Source organism: Cyprinus carpio, chromosome B9 (genome assembly GCF_018340385.1).
Source record: "Cyprinus carpio isolate SPL01 chromosome B9, ASM1834038v1, whole genome shotgun sequence".
Lineage (NCBI taxonomy): Eukaryota > Metazoa > Chordata > Actinopteri > Cypriniformes > Cyprinidae > Cyprinus > Cyprinus carpio.
The window spans coordinates 18,921,835-18,939,634 of record NC_056605.1 but is presented as its reverse complement, the minus strand read 5'-3'; the positions used below and the strand labels follow the sequence as shown (position 1 = coordinate 18,939,634).

Below are 17,800 nucleotides of genomic sequence, written 5' to 3'. Positions count from 1 at the left end.
AGATACCTCAAATGGATAAAGATGAAGACAAAAGGCATTTATCTCTGGTGAAATCTGTGCAGCTGTAGATGACTATTTAATAACACTGAGAAAAGATATAGTTAGTGGTGATGTACAACACAAAACAGGTACAAAATTAACATTTTAATGGTGCATTTGAAGAGGCAGCATCCACTTCGAAAATGATTTATTAAATTTGTCTTGCATTTATATATTTGGTCCTATTTGATAATGTCGAAAAATAAAAATTATACTGATTTAACGTAAATAATAATAGCAGCATCCACTTCGAAAATGATTTATTAAATTTGTGAAGGCAGAGCAATGATTTGCCTTTGTGTATTTGGTCCTAATTTGATAATGTAGCAAAAATAACTATTTAACGTAAATACAGTAAAAAAACACAAAAATGTACTTCTACAACTGTTGTAATATAGCAAAATTACAGTTTAAATGTACTTCTAGAACGAGCTGCCTTTGTGTAATATAGCAAAATACTATATTTAAAGTCAAATGACGTGTTATTTTGAAATAAACAAGTTGACTGCCTTTTACATTTGTACAGAACTGTATGACAGAAAAATAAAATGATGAGGGATAAGATGCGTCCCAAATCGCGTACAGTACTTATGCACACTTCTATGACGTTTTTTAGTATGAATAATGCGAGTAGAACGTTCACACTGAAAATTCCAAAAAGAACAATTGCACTTTAAATACCCGGATGATGCACTTAAATAACGAAAAAACGATTTTTTAAACATATTTCAAAAATGCGTCGAAAGCGCTAAGATTGCGTGACGTGATCAGTCGACGAAACTTGCGTCAGCGTGCCGCCTTCTAAAAACCATACGGCTTCGGTAAGTGCTCTTCCCTGACATGGATGAAAAAAAATAGTAATACGTTTTAAACGTTATGTCAGTTAAATTATTTATAGTTTGTCGTTGCTTTCTGGAGAGTGTTCTTTCAGATTAATCAGTCAATCGCTAATTATAAGTCTTTGTTAACCATCAAAGCTGCCGTTACCACGGTGTGGGCTGCATTAATGCACGGGCTTACCTGGGCTTAAGCCCAGGGCCCCGAGCTGGGGGAGGGCCCCGATGATGCCGGAAAATATTGTAATCGGATTTTATAATTCGTTGGCTGTCCCTTTAAAATTACGCTTTATCGCTTTGCTTTGAATGCACGTGCGGGCGTTGCAAGTCCTGCTCGAGAAGTGTCAGTCAAACCCTCTCACTCAATGAACCCTGCAATCATCAGTCACAGTGGGCATTAATTTCATTGTCTGAAATCCAATAAAATTCATCATTGTCTGAAAGCATTCAGTTATTGGCCTGTATCGAACTCACGTGACATACTTAGGTTGAATTCTTTATAAGATAATTGCCGCCTATTCTAATGATGACAATAACTAATCTAATAGCTAATGTGACAGCAATGTCTCGTAAATATGAAAGTGGTTCGCAAAAAAGAAAAACAGCACAAGATAAAGTAGAACGTCAGAACAGTTTGTTTAAAAAAATTCCGAAACTAACATCATATTTTAACGCAAGCCCAGGGAAAGATGAAGATGCAGATAATGGTGAAGGGGAAAGGGAATCACTGCCATTTACAGGTGATTACTAGCAGGTGCAGCATAGCCGAGATATGATAGTCTATCATTAACTTCCTTTTTTAAACTGAACAACTTAGTTGATCTCCCAGTAGATAGTAGCACCATATAAGATTTTTAGCAATGTGATGCGACGATCTAATGATAGGTATGCAGATAATGGAAAGTGGGAAAGGGAATCACTGTTTAAAAAAATTCCGAAACTAACATCATATGTTTAACGGCAAGCCCAGGTAGGGAAAGAGAACTGGTGAATAACTTGCCATTTAGCAAATATCTAGCAGCTGGCAGCCTAGATATATAGTCTATCAAAATAATTAACTCCTTTTAAACTTAACAACTTAGTTGAGCTCCCATAGTTTTAGTTTAGCCACCATATAATAATTTTTATGTATTGCAATGTTGATGCGAACGATTCTGCATACATGTAATTAAATAGGCCTTATCATATTACATAATGATTTAAATAAAGCACTCTTGTTACTATTAAAGTTGCGTATGCCTTCAGAAGCAAACACTTAATTGCGCTTGATGTTCGTATCACTTCTTTAAAGCAAGATATTTGGGCACATTTCGTTTTTTACTAAAAAAAAAAAAATGCATGAATGAGAAAATCGTATAGGACGTGCTTGATGTTAAAACTACTTTTTAATCGCAATAATAAGTCATGAAAAAGATCTCTGTACTCGTGTTGACTGACACATCCTAAGCGCGTGTGCAGAAAACCCTCGCAGACATCATGCAATACTGAATTAAATTGAGAATGATTCCATGACAAATGCATTTTTAACAGTCACTTGTTGCCACCTGGTGGGGTAACGTGTAATAGGTACAAACGGCCTAACAGTAAAAGGAACCATAACTTTTAACGATTAAGCAGTTCCAATGGATGAAGGCAGGGCTCAACCCCGGTCGGGCCAGCGATTCAAATTTTTACTTGCCCCAGCAAAATTTTCACTGGCCCCACAACAAAAAAATAATAAAAGTAAAAGACAAGAAAATGGGCCTATAAAATAAGCATAGATATTGTTTTCATTGTCTTTGTTACATTTAACCTCAATAATAGGTTAATGACAGCAAGCTACTAGATTAACTTATATTTTAAATATTGTTAGACAAATAAACAGTAAGTAATAAAATAGTTACAAATAATCAAATTACGAGTAATAGCACAAATAAATACAACAGAACAAACATATAAATGAAATAAATGGTGCTTTTTCAAGTTTTTCATGTAGGTTTAAACAAGAGATTTTCAGGTACAGACGTTGTAATCTAATGTATAACTATAGAATAGATTAAACTTTATTAAAAATGTATCAGTCAAGAGCAGTTACAGATGCATAAAAATGTTTTTAATGTTGAAAATATAAAACGTTAAATACTGTGGAATTATTAAAAAAAATGAAGACACTTTAAACTTGAAATTAAACCCGCCAGTAGGTGGCAGCGAATCACTGTTAATGAGCAAATCATTGAGATTCAACCGATTCATTCAAGCGGCTGATTCACTCAGGAAGTGTTGCTCTCAGAGACGCAAAACAATTCTGTGGACTTTGGAACCATTTTCGTTGGCGAAATACAGCGAAACAGACGATTTGGTGTCTAAAATGTAAGTCACTTGATATGAAGTTCTTGTTTATTAAACTGTACGCTGAATAAAATCATCACATTTGTAATCATGCTAATATTTGGAGAAAAACGGCACTCTTTGTGTAATATTGGTTAACATAGATATTAAATTATTAATTATATGAAATATATACAGGGGCATATTTGAATTCTGAGGCATTAAGACTAAATCACGTGCACAAGTCTAACCTACTAGACTACGTCACGTAGTGCATGCGTGCACAGAATAGGGGTGTTTTTGTGTTGTGTTTTTTGTAAAGTGAGATGCATACTCGATAATATCAGATCGTTAAATCTACAATTACGATATCACAGACTACATATAACGCACACCCTACAGCGCTGGCCCGATCGGGCAAGTGACTGCTCCGTCTACTGTCACGAGCGTCATTCACACTAGCCTCGGGCAATCGGGCAGTACTTATTGTCGAGCCCTAGAAGGGCCCCTCAAGAGGTAAAGCCCAGGGGCCCCTTATAGTCTTAATGCGGCCCTGACCACGGTGCTTGGAAGCCAAAGTGAGACGCTAGCACTAGCACGATTTGACACAAAGCCCAGCAGTCCTTATTTACAAAAGCTTACAGCCAGTTGAAATCATCTGTCGATGAGACACAGACATAGGCAGGGCTGGACTGGGACAAAAAATCAGCCCTGGACTTCATCCAGACCGACCCACTATGCATGTAAAATTACTGATTAGAATTTATTTACTATCAAAACCAAGTTCAAACATTACTGAAGACAAGTGAACAGTCAGTAATAAAATAAGAAAAAAATATCATAAATAGCACCGTTTTCAGGTACAGATATTGCATAACCAAATGTAAAATCCTTTACTTAACATACATATATACATATATATATATATATATATATATATATATATAGTGTGTTATATATATATATATATACACACACACATATGTATATATATGTGTGTGTGTATATATATATATATATATATCCTTGTTAAAGAGATCCTTGTTAAAGCTGTAAGCCAAGAGCAGTGAGTTATTTCTCTTTGTCTTTTGTTCACATTAATGACACAGACCGACGGTAGGTTTAAGGCTTCTGCCTGGCACTTAAAGGGATTTTTTTTTTCCTCAATTGATTACAAATTGAGAAAATATATCTCACATAAATGCTGTAAACATACAGAGACAGAGCATCAGCTGGTATTATTAAAGGTTTCAAATAACTAGTTAAAATAAAGGTTTCAATTATAACAAAATTAAATTATAATGCAGTTTTAATTATAACAATTATTTAATGACAAAGTAAAGACAGGTTCAAATAACTAAATATTAAATATATGTAACAAATGTGACACAAGTGCACATATATGTAATTAGCAAATTTACTACTCCTTTCTATGGCTATTTTTCTCAACTAACCTGCTATGGTCTTTAAATTGCTTTCTTGAGGTAAATGAACCGTTTTGTGACATAATTGTTCTCCTGCTGTTTTATTGACTGATTGATCGATATTATTTAAGAGGTGTAGGTATATACCTTTCGGTAAGTTGTACTGTATCTTTAAACAAAAAGTAACAGATGATCGGTTTACTTGAACTGAGGCGCTAAAGCGATGTCACGTCACATTTTATAGCGCCAAAACGGTATTGTCTGAATTTCGTAATAAAATGGACAGAAACTGAGAGCTGAGAATTTTAAATGTCATTTATATAGATCAGTGAGGTGGCCTATTACAGCTGGAATATCATAACTGTTTGAAACAAAACAATGCAGTAGCCTACGTGTATCATTAAATGTCTGTCTCGGTCTCACCTCAGCAGTCAGGCCCGCCCAGGGGCGCGGGAAGATGTTTTAGGTTGGGGGTGCTGTACGCGTGGGGGGGGGGGGGGGGGGGGGGGGTCGATTTGGTTAGTCAAACTTTTAAATACATTTTAGCATTTCTGTAGTAAACGTACAAAGTCACAATCCATGTTAAAAGCGGTTTTACTATGCTTCGAAGCTAAGATTAGCGCAGCAGCAAGCGTGTGAGGTTGTCATGGCAACCAGATACATTGCGCTCAAGTTACCTGTAAAGGTTGCGCTGTCTATTTTTTCTGCACCAGTAATAAAGAGGTTGAATGGAATGCACCATAAACATGTTTGCCAACAGAATCGCAAAGTCGATTTTAAGCAAATCAACAGTGAATTACCCACTGCTTTAAAACAGATATCTTTTGGACATTATTCAAGTTAAACGCACAGGCACACAAACACATTTAGTAATGTTAAATCTTACTGAAAATGGCCGATTAAGCAGTTTATATTCTGAAATATATTTCTAGGTTGTGTTCTGTGTGCATCAAATTTGGATGTAAATGGTCCTTTTCCTGACATAAATGTTCAGCACTGAGCTGCTAAGGGAGCGTCTAATAATGGATCACCTTTATGACTCTTTCCGGGTCTGGAGTCGGGGATCTAGCTTCATCTGTCTTTATTTTGGTTAGGTACAGATTACGCTGCAGTTGTTGTATGTTGTAAAAAAAAAAAAAAAACACTTAATATCCATTCTTGTCATGCAACATGCATGCAAATGCTATTATCCGCCAAAATGCAGATTCGTCACTCGAACAACTTCTTGTTGGCCTTCCAGCAAATAATTCATTTATCTTGACACATTTGGTGGCATCTGCCTCAAGTGCTTGTCGTTTTCTCTCTCTAAACTTCTCGGCCCCTCCTTTACGCTTCGAGATTTTATTCTTTAACATATTGAATTTCGTTGCACATCATTACATCGCTGCAGTTGTAAAGTGGGCGCTTTTCAAGGCTAGAACTTGAGTCTGATTGGCCAATACTCAGTGAACACGTCACGTGTGCTCATCCCAGGTTTAGACCTGTCAGTCTCGCACGCAGCTCGCATCAGCTTCATGCGGCTTCATGAGAGAGGCGCATAAGCCCGGAATTGCAGTATACAACAATATACTTACGAATATATTTACGATTAATAATGATTTAAAAACAATACATAACGCACCGGCCCAACCAGACCGCGGCCCACCGGAAATCTCCCGGTAGTCCCGATGGCCAGTACATGCCTGGACATAGGAACTGGAGAAAGTAAACCAAGTTGGCGTGCTTGTCTTTATGCGGCTCTGGCCCACTAACAGTGTCCCTATATTGTTGTGAATAAAACAGAATGACCATAAAACCCAAACAACTATTGATTATTGTGTGCCACACCTTTCATTACATAAAAGCATAAAATATTATGCTGTATGCACTTCAAAAGTGTCAATTCAGAATTGTTTCCCCAAGTAGTTTTTTATTGTTGATTTTAACAAACAAGATACTTTAATGGCACAAATGCCATGTTGTTTTTAGACCTATTAGACGTGTTATAAAAAGTTATTTAAAATTAATCTAGTATGAAGAATAATTAGTATGTTCACTGTTTACTCTTTTTAAATGGGATGTTACACTTCTTGTCGGTATATAATTGCAACCAAATTTGTGCTGTATTTCTAAGAGGCATCAGGAAGTGAGAGGAAATGGCCAGTCAGTCCATGGAGGTTGTTGCGAAAGCTCTGGAGCAGCAGGTGCTGCATTCGGCACGGATGGTGGAAGAGCAGCTGGATGCCGAACTGGAGAAGCTGGAGCGCATGGATGAAGATGAGCTCGAGCGACTGAAGGAGAGAAGGCTTGAGGCCCTTAAGAAAGCTCAGAAACAGAAGCAGGTGAGTATTATGAATGTTTTTAAAGAAATCTTGGTCTAAATTGGGATCGTGTTTAAAATGTAGCATTACAATGTTTATTCAAAATGAGTGAGGATCTTCATGAGGGGTTCAGTACAGTGCATTGAAATATATCAGATTCCCTCACTAGTGTGATTAAACTCTGTGGTCTGCTGTATGTGTCTGTCCTCAGGAGTGGATATCTAAAGGACATGGTGAATACAGAGAGATCCCAAGTGAGAAGGATTTCTTTGCTGAGGTTAAAGACAGCAAAAGTGTGGTCTGCCATTTCTACAGAGACTCTACCTTCAGGTATTTGAGGACATTTTTTTCTTATATTATCCTTGTATTTTGGATTATAAATCAAATGTGCAAACAGATATTTTCAGTGTTTAATTTATTTCCCAAAGATGCAAAATTTTAGACAAGCATCTAGCTGTTTTGGCGAAGAAACATCTGGAAACAAAGTTTATCAAACTAAATGTTGAGAAGGCTCCATTCCTAACCGAGAGGCTGAGGATCAAGGTCCTTCCCACACTGGCTCTGGTGAAGGATGGGAAGACTAAGGATTATGTTGTGGGCTTCAACGATTTGGGTAACACGGATGAATTCCCTACTGAAATGCTGGAGTGGAGACTGGGCTGCTCAGATATCATTAACTACAGGTAAGTGAAGGAGATAGTTCGATAGTTAAACACATTGAGGTGGTATTGGGTCAGGCCACCATGCAGGAGCACCAGTTGTAAGAGCCCAGGGCATGGTGTTTCGGTGTAACAATGTCTGAGTTTGACGGATCAATGGACAGACATGCATTGATCTGAAAACGCCTCCTCGGATAAACATACAATGATGATGCATGTTAAGAGGCGTGTTGAAGAATCATGACGTCACGATTCTACCAATTTCTGGCCAAGGATTAAAAAAAAAAAAAAAACTTGTTTGTATTTTAAATTAGGGAGATAGTTTTGAGTTCTGAAACTTGCAGTATGTTTTTATTCTAGAGGCACCTACAATAAAAACATTATTGCAGAGTATATGTGTAAATATCCAAGTGTTTTGATTCTCCATTTCTTGATCCATTTTTAAATGTAATTTATTCCTGTGATGGCAAAGGTGAATTTTCAGCAGTCATTACTCCAGTATTCAGAGTCACATGATCCTTCAGAAATCATTGTAATGTGCTGATTTGGTGCTCGAGATAAATTTCTTATTATTATCAATGTTGAAACCATGATATATATTTTTTTTCAGGATACTTTAATGAATAGAAATTTCAAAAGAGCAGCATTTTTTTTTAATTATTATTTTATAATGTAAATTTCTTTACTGTAACTTCTGGTCAATTTATTGTGTCTTTGCTGAATAAAAGTATTGATTTATTTGTTTTTAAATTTATTTTTTATGAAAACCACTTTTACATTTCTGTCTTTTTTCCTTCTAGTGGGAATTTATTGGAGCCACCAACTATTGGACAGAAGTCAGGGTCAAAGTTCACCAAGGTGGAGAAAAAGACCATCAGAGGCAAAGGATATGACTCGGACTCTGAATCTGATGAAGATTAGAAGATTAAAACATAAAGCTCTGTCTTTCTCAGGGCTTCCTACATAACAGTCCTAAATCTTGTAACACCACTTTGTGGTCACTTTTTTGTTTGTATTTTTGCAGTGTCTATTTAATTTCTTCTCTCTCATCCTTTGTCTTATGTTTGCCCATTTTAAGATCACTGAATACCATCTGATAGGGTATTTATACTTCATTTCATATCTCTTTAGGTTTTAATGTACAGAAGCGAAACTTTTCTATGGAGCATAATTCTGGTGTAGGTTCTCTGTCTTTGGTGCTGATTTATTATCTAAGGAAAATTGAGTTTTTGTAAGACAGAAGAATCAGACGCATTTAAACAATGGTGCAAACACAAACTCATTATTTTTGTCTCTGATGGACTGATGCTCAGATCAGCCAGCATTGAACAAGTGCCAAGGAAGCAAACTTCTGTATTCCACTAAGAATTGCCACTTATTTCTCCCATTGATGTGAAGGATTTGCATTTTTTTTTCTTTTATAGCAGTACGGATTATTAAAAAATTAAATAATATGCCTTTGTTCTGTTCATGTCAATGAATAATTTTTTTGTCTCACTTAACATATTAGTGATTTAAATAATCGATCACCTGAGTGACTGATGTTTTGTAGAAGACCGAGATCTATTTTACATTCATGCAGTTGGCTGTCACTATTATCCAGAGCAACATACATTTAATTCTAAGTACACATTTACATTTTATCAGTTCTTGCTTTCCCTGGGAATGCTCTACTGTTTCAGATCCAGTAAAGAAGACCGATATTCAAATCTTTATTAAACAACAAAAACACAACACAAATGGTAGGCCACAAAAATTCTATGACTCAATGGCTTTTTGCTCAAGTGGTTTCAGGAGACGTTTCACCACCAGCGCCTTTGCTATTCAGATATGTGTTAGCCATGTCCTCCTCAGCAGGCAATCCGTAGGGAAGCTTAAGAGGCTCAATCCTGCAGATAAAGATATTATTTTAATAAGTTTATTCTAATGGTCAGCAATCATGTTAAACTGATTTAAATGTGTAAGTCCAGCTTACCTAACCAGATGCTTAATGATTTTCAGTAGGTTGTTCACTGATGGGGTGTTCTTGTGGATACGAGGTTCATGTGCCTGGTGATAAAGAACATGCTGTACTGAATAATATTTCACTTAAATTTGATAATTTTTTATTAGAATACTGTAATTTTAAAAAAGGATGATCACATCCCACCTTCATAAGCCCCAAACTCTTAACAACCTTCATTTCCCAGTAGGGTCGTCTCATTGTGCTTTTAACCCGTGTCACTATATGCAGTTTATGGGGGTGTTCTGGGTCACCACCATACTTCTCATGTTCTTTTGCTCGTTCCTCAAAAACCTGAAGGACGAAAATATGGCGTGATGTCATTAAGTTCAATAAAATGAATCGAATAAAACGATGCAGGTACATTTGAACCGTCACATACCTGTGGAGGGATGCGACTCTTAGTGAATTTAGTGCGGCATGATGTCGCTTGTGTCAGATTCTGCAATGAGTTTTAAAAAGGTTTTATGAAATACTTTTTTTTTACGTTATCAAATCTATTACAAGATGAAATGTTTGAGAATCTCACCTTTGTGACACTGGAGGCAGATGTTAGAAGAGCTCGATACATTCCTGCCATGATTACACACTGACTGGCGTTGGCTTGAACGTTTTTAAGAAGGTTATTAGCTAGCAAGCTAGTTATAATTAATCATGTCTAGTTCAACAACCGCATACAATTTTGTTTTATGTTATTTTACTCAAATATCCATGTTATTGCGATATGTTAACGGATAAACGTACCATAACAACTAACTACGCTACATGCATGTGTGTATGTCAAATAGGTTAACTGGAAACGGAAACGACTATTTTGTTAAAAGAGTCATTTCAAAATAAAAGTTCCCCGATCCGGAGCCTTAGAACGGTTCATTTCAATGAACCGGTTAAAAATTATTCCAAGATTCTGCTTCGATATTACATGTTCTAAAACTTTCCAATGAGCCTATAAGCACAAATTGTTTATTACCATTTTATTTTAGTTTGCTGCATGATTCTGCTCATAAAAAATGTTCATTCAAAAAGTCATTTTGAACCTAAGTATATAATTTACATTTACATTAAACAATAATAAATCTATTGGTTGTTTTTCCCCCTTGCCTAAATTAACTAATTCGGTCGTTCTAAATGTTCGAAAGAGACGATTCTCAGTTCAGCCAAGTTGTTTACTCAGAACGAATCATTCAGACTGTTCAACAGATTCACTAAAAGATCCGACTCGACTGAACGATTCATTTATAAAATGTAAGTCACTCTCTTCCGCAGTGACACCGACCATACGCAATTACGAAACGCAAAAGTTCATAGCCTTTCAAGTTCATTGCGATCTTCGTTGAATTTGCGACTTTGTTTCGTTTAGAGAATGGGAAAGCGTGTAGCTGTAGTGTTGGCAGGCTGCGGTGTCTTTGATGGAAGTGAAATCCACGAGGCGTCTGCGGTTCTGGTTCATTTGAGCCGTCAGCAAGCTACTGTAAGTTTACACGAGAACCTCCGATTATCAGCTCTAATAATTTCCACTGTCATAACAGAGCATGGTAAAATACCAATGCAACAAACATCCATCTAGAGCACATGACTAGTCGAGTTGATTCTATTTATATCAGATCAACTGAACTGAACAGATCAACTTCTGTAACTTTTGTTTAGCTGGTTTAAAATCCCTTTCAGCCTACCTTGTAAAGTAACATGCAATTAACATTGTTATTTTCTAACCTTCCCACAGGTGAAGATATTTGCACCCAACACTGATCAGATGCATGTTGTAGATCACTTGAAAGGCTCTCCAACAGAGGAAAAGAGAAATGTGCTTGTGGAGAGTGCCAGACTTGCCCGGGGTGATATCCAAGACATCTCTGAGCTCAACGTAAAGGATCTGGATGCCATCATCTTCCCTGGTTAAAACACTACTTCTGGATATATACTGTCCATATACTGTTCAGCTCAGCATTTCGGTTAGTATTATTTTAACGTTATTTTGCAGGTGGCTTTGGAGCAGCCAAGAACCTGTGTAGCTGGGCTGTCCATGGTAAAGACTGCTCGGTCAATGAGCAGGTTAAAACAGTGCTGGAGGCCTTCCATGCTGAGAAGAAGCCCATTGGCTTGTGCTGCATCTCACCTGTGCTGGCTGCTAAGGTTTTCCCCGGCTGTGAGGTGACTGTTGGCCATGACAAGGATGATAGGTAAATTATGTGACTTTTAGTAAATGTAAAAGTTGTTTACAGAACAAACTCTGCAAACACATAGAAACTTGTGCTTAGTGCTTCATGTGTTCGGTTATGTCGTCAATTTGCATACAAGAAGTTTGAGGTCTGTCGGCACTGATAGCCTAGTGGTTAGTGCATATAGCAGAACTATATTTAAAAAAAAAAAAAAAAACTTTTTTTTTTTGAGGAAATTAATACTTTTATTCAGCAAGGATGCATTAAGTTGATTGAAAATGATGGCACTGATATATATATATATATATATATATATAAAATATTAAAAAATATATTAAAATATGTCTATAGTTGTATTATTTTTTTGTTTCAGCTTTAGTTATTTTAGTAAATCAAGTTAAATTAAATGAAAATAAAATAACTTTCAGTTAGAATAAAATGTAAAAAGTATATTCAGTTTATTTTATTTCAAGTTAAAAAGCTGTTTCTTTTTTATGGTTTTAGTTAACTATAACCCTGTTTTGAACTTTATATTTATCAAATAATCCTTAAATGTTCTTGGTGTTTACTAAAATATGTAGTAGCACAGCTGTTTTTAAAAATGCATAATAATAATAAATTATTACATAAACTGTGGGTTATATTGAAATTATTATAAGCTATAGATATTTGATCAAATAAATGCATCCTTGGTGAGCATAAGATACTTTTTTTTTTCAGAAACATTAAGAAAATCTTATCAACTTAAACATTTGTGCTAGTATCATTCATTATCATTGAAATTATTTGTCCTCGTTCAGCAAAAACATATTGGAACAGCAAATAAAAGGCAGAGCTCTGTTTATACAAAGTCATGTGTTTTATACATAATTATCTCTATGATTCCATATTGTTCACAAAAAAATTGATATTAATATGAAAAGACAACACTGAGGCATACTGTCTGAATCTTTGGCTTTCAGGTATCCAGATGTTCCAGACACTGCGGAAGCTATTTCTCAGCTTGGCTGCAAGCACATCTGCAAGCATGTGAATGAGGCTCATGTCGATGAGAAAAATAAGATTGTCACCACCTGCGCTTTCATGTGCAAAGCACCACTACATGAAATATTTGATGGAATTGGAGAGATGGTACAGGAGGTGCTGAAACTTGCCTGAATTCCTGCAAAATTAATGAATTGGCCCTGTCTTTTTAATGTTTGTATATAGCAATTACAGCGTCTGAATAAACAAGTAACACGTTTGTCTCATTAAGACTCTTTAGACTTTGTTACAGATGGAATAATGAGGAGAAATCCTTTGTGATGACATCTGAACATCTACCTAGTAATGCCAATTTTGTTTTTTTTTAAGTCTGAAAGTCAGTCAGTTACATAACTTTAGTTTTTCCCTGTTTTCTAGAAATACACCATAAAGGTCATAAAAAGTACAGTTTAAAAGCTTTTATTCAGAAGTACTTTTTTTCAGCAAGGGTGCATTATATTGACCTGGAGCATCAAATCAGCATATTAGAATGAATTCTGAAGGATCATGTAACACTGAAGACTGGAGTAATGACTGCTGAAAATTATTTTCAAAAACTTTAATCACAGGAATAAATTACATTTTAAAGTATATTTATATAGAAACCAGTTATTTTAAATTGTAATAATATTTCACAATATTACTCTTTGTACTGTATTTTTGATTAAATAAATGCAGCCTGGCTGAGCATGAGACTTTCAAAAACATCAACGTTTTCAGTGGTAATGTAAATTACTTTATTAGATAAACAACAAATGTACAATAAAGATCATTTCAACATGGAATAGAAAAAAAACAGAAACAGTACAGAAAACATAGTGATGTTAAAAAAAAAAAGATGTGAAACCATTCAGAAATGTGAAAATGGACAAAACTAATCTCTCCCTCCACTTTCAGTTTAACAAGCGAAAGGAACTTACTGATCACTTTCTGGGAAAAACTACATCTGATGAAAGAACACTATTACTAAATGCTGTGTATTTGAAAAAAAAATCTGACATTGCAGAAATACTCTAGGGTAGCCAGAATACACTCAAAATGCTTCTCAAGTATATAGAGAAGGTCCAAAATTTATACTTGCTAATCACCAAATGAAAGTTGGTTTTGGTGATTAAATAACCATTTGGTTGTAATTTTAAATACAGATTTAAGTCACAACAACACAGTTTTTCATGCTTTTACCTCATCATAATTTACACATTTATCATATTCACCATTTAAAGTTGAAAAAAATCCACCAAAAAGTGAGAATATAAGGAACGAAGTAATTACAAGTTTTAATAGGACAATATGATACTTTTTATTAGCATAAATGGTGCCACGTTACACAAAAATTCAAGCCAAAGCCGAGTAGCGGCACTCATCTCTGTGCATCACGTGCTTATTAAAGTGCATGTATGACCAAAGCATTGAACAGTCTTGATTTGTGTCCAGACGGTCTACAGTGTAAATAATACCCTCCACAACATCAGCAGTCAGCACAGTCGAAGCATTAGCCCTGAACTTCCTCACCAGATCCTCATGACTGAGTGGCTTCCTCCAGTGACCATAAAAAGTGTTGCAGCGCGCAGTGACTGTTTCCCCCTGAGTCATCTCCACTGCAATTTCACAATACATTTTTTCAAAGCTCGACTGATTGTCTTGTGGATTTTCCAACTCTACTTTCAGAAGCATCTCCTTTAGGGCACTCCTGTTCATCTGGCTTTTGCTGAAGGAGTCGACGGTGACCTCTCCATCCAGCAGTGCGGTACAGCAGTTGAACTGGAATGAGTGTCTGGCCTGGTGCTCGCTAAGTGGAAGAGGGCAGTCTACATATCTGGACGAGGGCACTCTGAGAGTGATCTTCTTGATTTGATTGAGATCTGCATTTGGGTATTTGTCCAAAAATTTCGCCCTTGCTTCTATTGCTGCATCCGCCACCCAGTGCATCCCAAGATGGGCGGGAAAGCGCTTCTGTGCAATGTTCTGGTCTTCTAACACCCAGTTGTAATGAGAAGTAGGGGTGACCTCAGCCAGTGGGTGAGGGACGTAATCTGGATAGAAGGCCCCGAAGCCTGATTCTAGATCCAGAATCTGTTTGTTACCCTCCAGGCCGAGAAGAGCGAGTTGGGAGGCCTCCAGACCACCCCGGGCAGCATTGCCCATGTGGAGAGGTTTGGTTTGAGTTGCAGCGTTTGCCATGGGTGCTCCAGCGGATGAGCAGGCTATCGCTAGAGCTGCTATGCTCTGGGCCGCCGGGAGACCTAAAAGTTTAGCCGTAGCAGCCGCGCTGCCCATAATCCCAACAACTGCAGGCGGGTGGAATCTGAGAGGGACACATGGATTAAAAATAAATATATCTAATAGATAAAATTTTCTTTATTTATAAAATTGTAAAGGTGAGGACAGTCATATTGTTTGGGATTAAAATCAATTTCCAGTAATTTGTTCTGCTCGCATTTTATGAATAGGCCTACAGCCATTAAAATATTTCATTAAGTGAACATGTTAGACTGTTAGAAACACCCGAGGTGTAACCTCGTGTAACATCACCATCTCGGGTGTGCATTATTTTTCTAATAATTAAACGGCCCGTCGTCAATTATGCCTTACTTAACTGATAATTAGTTTATGTACATTCCAACTGTTAGACATGTACACTGATGTTCAAATATTTGGAGTTAGTACAATTTTTAAATAATTTAATACTTGTTAGTTTTAAGGATGCATTAAGTTGATCAAAATAGATCATAAAGACTTTTACATTATTAGAAAAGATTTCTGTTTGAAATAACACAGTTCTTATTTAACTTTATATTCATGGATAATACAAAAAAAGTCTAATTTTTTAAATTAATAATAATAATAAACGTTTACTGAGCAGCAAATGAGCATATTAGAATAATTACCGAAGGATCGTGTGACACTGAAGACTGTAATAATGATGCTGAAAATTCAGCTTTACCCATATAAATGAATGCAATGCCTCTAACTACTTTGAAATTCCAAACATACATCAGAAAGTTTCACTTTCATCCCCAGTTACTAAAATTAAAAATACATACTTGTCCATTTGAAAGTCAAAATCACGAGCTTTAAAAGTAGGACCAGTTCTTTTATTTGGTTTTATTTTAATATTTCTATATTTCATTTAAATAGTACATAATTGCACAGTTTAGAAAATACTGTTACCTTTTGGGAATGTTGTGTGCCTCTTTAGAAAACCTCAGGAGTCTCCCCTGAACCTCTATGCCTACATTGAAAGCCAGCAACAGCTCCAGGCCAGAGGGTTTAACAGGCAAAGTTTCAGCCAGTGCTAGGAGCGCCGGCAACACGGCGCCGGAGGGGTGAGTGGCTGGATGCCAGGTGTCATCAAAATCCATAGAATGCACCTAATATATCATAGGAACACATCCCATTATCAGTCTGAGAGAATACATACATGCCTTAAAAAAAGAAATAAGTATATGTATTTACCAGAGTATCTGAACGTGATTATTTAAAATGACCTACCGCAACTCCATTAACAAAGGCAGCATAGTGAGGTGGAAGAGATAATCCTGGTCTGCCCCAGACCTTGCTGTTTTCCAGTGCTTGCTGCCTCTAATTTATAAATGATCACAGAAATGTGAATAAAACATAAGAGACATCAAAGAAGGACAACTGAATAATATTCCTCCATGTAAACACTATCCTTACTTGGCTGCACTGAAGTACTGTGTTAAAGACTGGGGTGCTGGTTCCAAGCAATCCCACTCCCAGCGTGTCCAGTATCATTCGCTTACTCCTCCTTATCACTTCATCTGTCAGATGAGATGTGTTCAGACAGGACACTGCTGCCCCAAAACTCTCAGTAACTCCCTGAGAAAGGAATAATTACTATTTAATTATAATATTTTGCATAGTCTGTCAATAGCACAAATACATGTTGGATGCATTTGAATTTTAAATGTAGCAAAAGAAGAAATATATGTGTAGAAAAAAGCTGGATGAATTAACTAGCATTTTTTTAATTTTTTTTTTGCAAAGAAAAACTACAAGAAATAAATTATTGGAAGTACCTTTCTGATCATTGTGTGAGGTCTGAATCCTACTGTGAGCTCAGTGTGGTAACGTTCGCCTTTTATAATATGTTCCTATAAGCAAAACTGGCTCACCAACCACCAACTTTCCAAGGTTACTTAACCACAACACCCTGAAGAGCATTGTTTCACAATTTGCAAAATCCTCATGGCATTAAAGTTCACATTTTGGTCAAGAACATGGCTAATTTTCAGTCATACTGTATGTTTAGATTTTACAATATATTTCAACAAAATTAAATTAGCAATAAAAATATGCATAAAAAGACCAACAAATAAATAATAACAATTATTATTATAATTATTATTGCTGTTATTCCAGAAATTGTCTTACACAGTCACACATTATCATCTATTACATCATTGTCCACACATTATATATATATATATATATATATATATATAATATATATATATATATATATATATATATATATATATATATATATCATAATTATTATTATTATTTTACACAAAATCAAAAAAACATTTCATGGAATCAGAGTGCTTTCATGGAATGAAACTGAAAACAGGTCTATTATCAAATCACATGATATTATGATATGACATCATATTTCATAAACTAAAAGTGTGTATCTCCAGCATTTGTGAAATCTGGAATTTCTTTTGCAATTGTCAGAGACTGTCTTCTGTCAGTCACTGGTTCCTCAAAATGTCACATGAGCGTGACCCTTGTAAACTGAAAAAAAGATAGACTATAATATTGTTTAATGTATTTTCATAGACTGTATTAAATTATTAGGCTTTCGTGTGGTTAACGACATCAATATTTAGATGAAAGTTTTCAAGATTCTAAGTGTTGGATTTATTATTTGAGTGTCTTACAGGTGTTTTATAAAACAGTTTAAAGTTTAAAGTCAGTTTTCCTGATGCTTTACAGTTTTTCTCAACTGCTAACACAATTCATGAAACAATTCACCATTTCTCACAACTATAAACGCAACTTCACACCAACTTGTGCTAACTTCA

General features: G+C 35.8%; 4 protein-coding genes across 5 annotated transcripts; 2 read left to right on the top strand and 2 right to left on the bottom strand.

Annotated features, from left to right (window-relative positions):
- The first annotated feature begins 705 nt into the window (after nucleotides 1–705).
- Nucleotides 706–9,019, top strand: LOC109096957 (thioredoxin domain-containing protein 9). 2 transcript variants are annotated; one of them, XM_019110648.2, is made up of 5 exons: nucleotides 706–860; nucleotides 6,720–6,927; nucleotides 7,118–7,236; nucleotides 7,335–7,589; nucleotides 8,366–9,019. In XM_019110648.2, the coding sequence occupies exons 2-5, from the start codon at nucleotides 6,742–6,744 to the stop codon at nucleotides 8,484–8,486; spliced, it is 681 nt and encodes a 226-aa protein (XP_018966193.1). In that variant the 5' UTR covers nucleotides 706–860; nucleotides 6,720–6,741; the 3' UTR covers nucleotides 8,487–9,019. The 2 variants fall into 2 exon arrangements, with proteins under 2 accessions (XP_018966193.1, XP_042587265.1); XM_042731331.1 differs by having other exon boundaries at nucleotides 736–860; nucleotides 6,729–6,927.
- A 245-nt stretch (nucleotides 9,020–9,264) lies between these two features.
- On the bottom strand, nucleotides 9,265–10,385 carry LOC109096958 (39S ribosomal protein L30, mitochondrial). The gene is made up of 5 exons (XM_019110650.2): nucleotides 10,097–10,385; nucleotides 9,950–10,009; nucleotides 9,715–9,861; nucleotides 9,541–9,614; nucleotides 9,265–9,454 (listed from the first exon to the last, which is right to left on the bottom strand). Exons 1-5 carry the CDS (start codon nucleotides 10,145–10,147, stop codon nucleotides 9,346–9,348), a joined length of 441 nt encoding a protein of 146 aa, XP_018966195.2. The 5' UTR covers nucleotides 10,148–10,385; the 3' UTR covers nucleotides 9,265–9,345.
- Nucleotides 10,386–10,797: 412 nt separating this feature from the next.
- On the top strand, nucleotides 10,798–12,976 carry zgc:162944 (uncharacterized protein LOC569993 homolog). Its single transcript, XM_042731332.1, has 4 exons — nucleotides 10,798–11,038; nucleotides 11,291–11,462; nucleotides 11,549–11,747; nucleotides 12,689–12,976. Exons 1-4 carry the CDS (start codon nucleotides 10,931–10,933, stop codon nucleotides 12,882–12,884), a joined length of 675 nt encoding a protein of 224 aa, XP_042587266.1. The 5' UTR covers nucleotides 10,798–10,930; the 3' UTR covers nucleotides 12,885–12,976.
- A 486-nt stretch (nucleotides 12,977–13,462) lies between these two features.
- LOC109089282 (cis-aconitate decarboxylase-like) lies at nucleotides 13,463–16,837 on the bottom strand. Its single transcript, XM_042731330.1, has 5 exons — nucleotides 16,790–16,837; nucleotides 16,428–16,589; nucleotides 16,242–16,331; nucleotides 15,921–16,120; nucleotides 13,463–15,054 (listed from the first exon to the last, which is right to left on the bottom strand). The coding sequence occupies exons 1-5, from the start codon at nucleotides 16,799–16,801 to the stop codon at nucleotides 14,085–14,087; spliced, it is 1,434 nt and encodes a 477-aa protein (XP_042587264.1). The 5' UTR covers nucleotides 16,802–16,837; the 3' UTR covers nucleotides 13,463–14,084.
- Nucleotides 16,838–17,800: the final 963 nt, after the last annotated feature.

What these genes read in the sequence shown, in the direction of transcription:
- LOC109096958 (XM_019110650.2), bottom strand. Translation starts at nt 10,147, where the DNA reads ATGGCAGGAATGTATCGAGCTCTTCTAACATCTGCCTCCAGTGTCACA. An exon ending in AGAGTTTGGGGCTTATGAAG is followed by an intron (nt 9,615 to 9,714) that starts GTGGGATGTGAT and finishes CTTTATCACCAG; the next exon opens with GCACATGAACCTCGTATCCA. An exon ending in ATCATTAAGCATCTGGTTAG is followed by an intron (nt 9,455 to 9,540) that starts GTAAGCTGGACT and finishes CTTTATCTGCAG; the next exon opens with GATTGAGCCTCTTAAGCTTC.
- zgc:162944 (XM_042731332.1), top strand. Translation starts at nt 10,931, where the DNA reads ATGGGAAAGCGTGTAGCTGTAGTGTTGGCAGGCTGCGGTGTCTTTGAT. An exon ending in GGATGCCATCATCTTCCCTG is followed by an intron (nt 11,463 to 11,548) that starts GTTAAAACACTA and finishes GTTATTTTGCAG; the next exon opens with GTGGCTTTGGAGCAGCCAAG. An exon ending in GGCCATGACAAGGATGATAG is followed by an intron (nt 11,748 to 12,688) that starts GTAAATTATGTG and finishes TTTGGCTTTCAG; the next exon opens with GTATCCAGATGTTCCAGACA.
- LOC109089282 (XM_042731330.1), bottom strand. An exon ending in CCTTTGTTAATGGAGTTGCG is followed by an intron (nt 16,121 to 16,241) that starts GTAGGTCATTTT and finishes ATGATATATTAG; the next exon opens with GTGCATTCTATGGATTTTGA. An exon ending in GCACACAACATTCCCAAAAG is followed by an intron (nt 15,055 to 15,920) that starts GTAACAGTATTT and finishes TGTCCCTCTCAG; the next exon opens with ATTCCACCCGCCTGCAGTTG.
- LOC109096957 (XM_019110648.2), top strand. Translation starts at nt 6,742, where the DNA reads ATGGCCAGTCAGTCCATGGAGGTTGTTGCGAAAGCTCTGGAGCAGCAG. An exon ending in AAGCTCAGAAACAGAAGCAG is followed by an intron (nt 6,928 to 7,117) that starts GTGAGTATTATG and finishes GTCTGTCCTCAG; the next exon opens with GAGTGGATATCTAAAGGACA. An exon ending in TACAGAGACTCTACCTTCAG is followed by an intron (nt 7,237 to 7,334) that starts GTATTTGAGGAC and finishes TATTTCCCAAAG; the next exon opens with ATGCAAAATTTTAGACAAGC.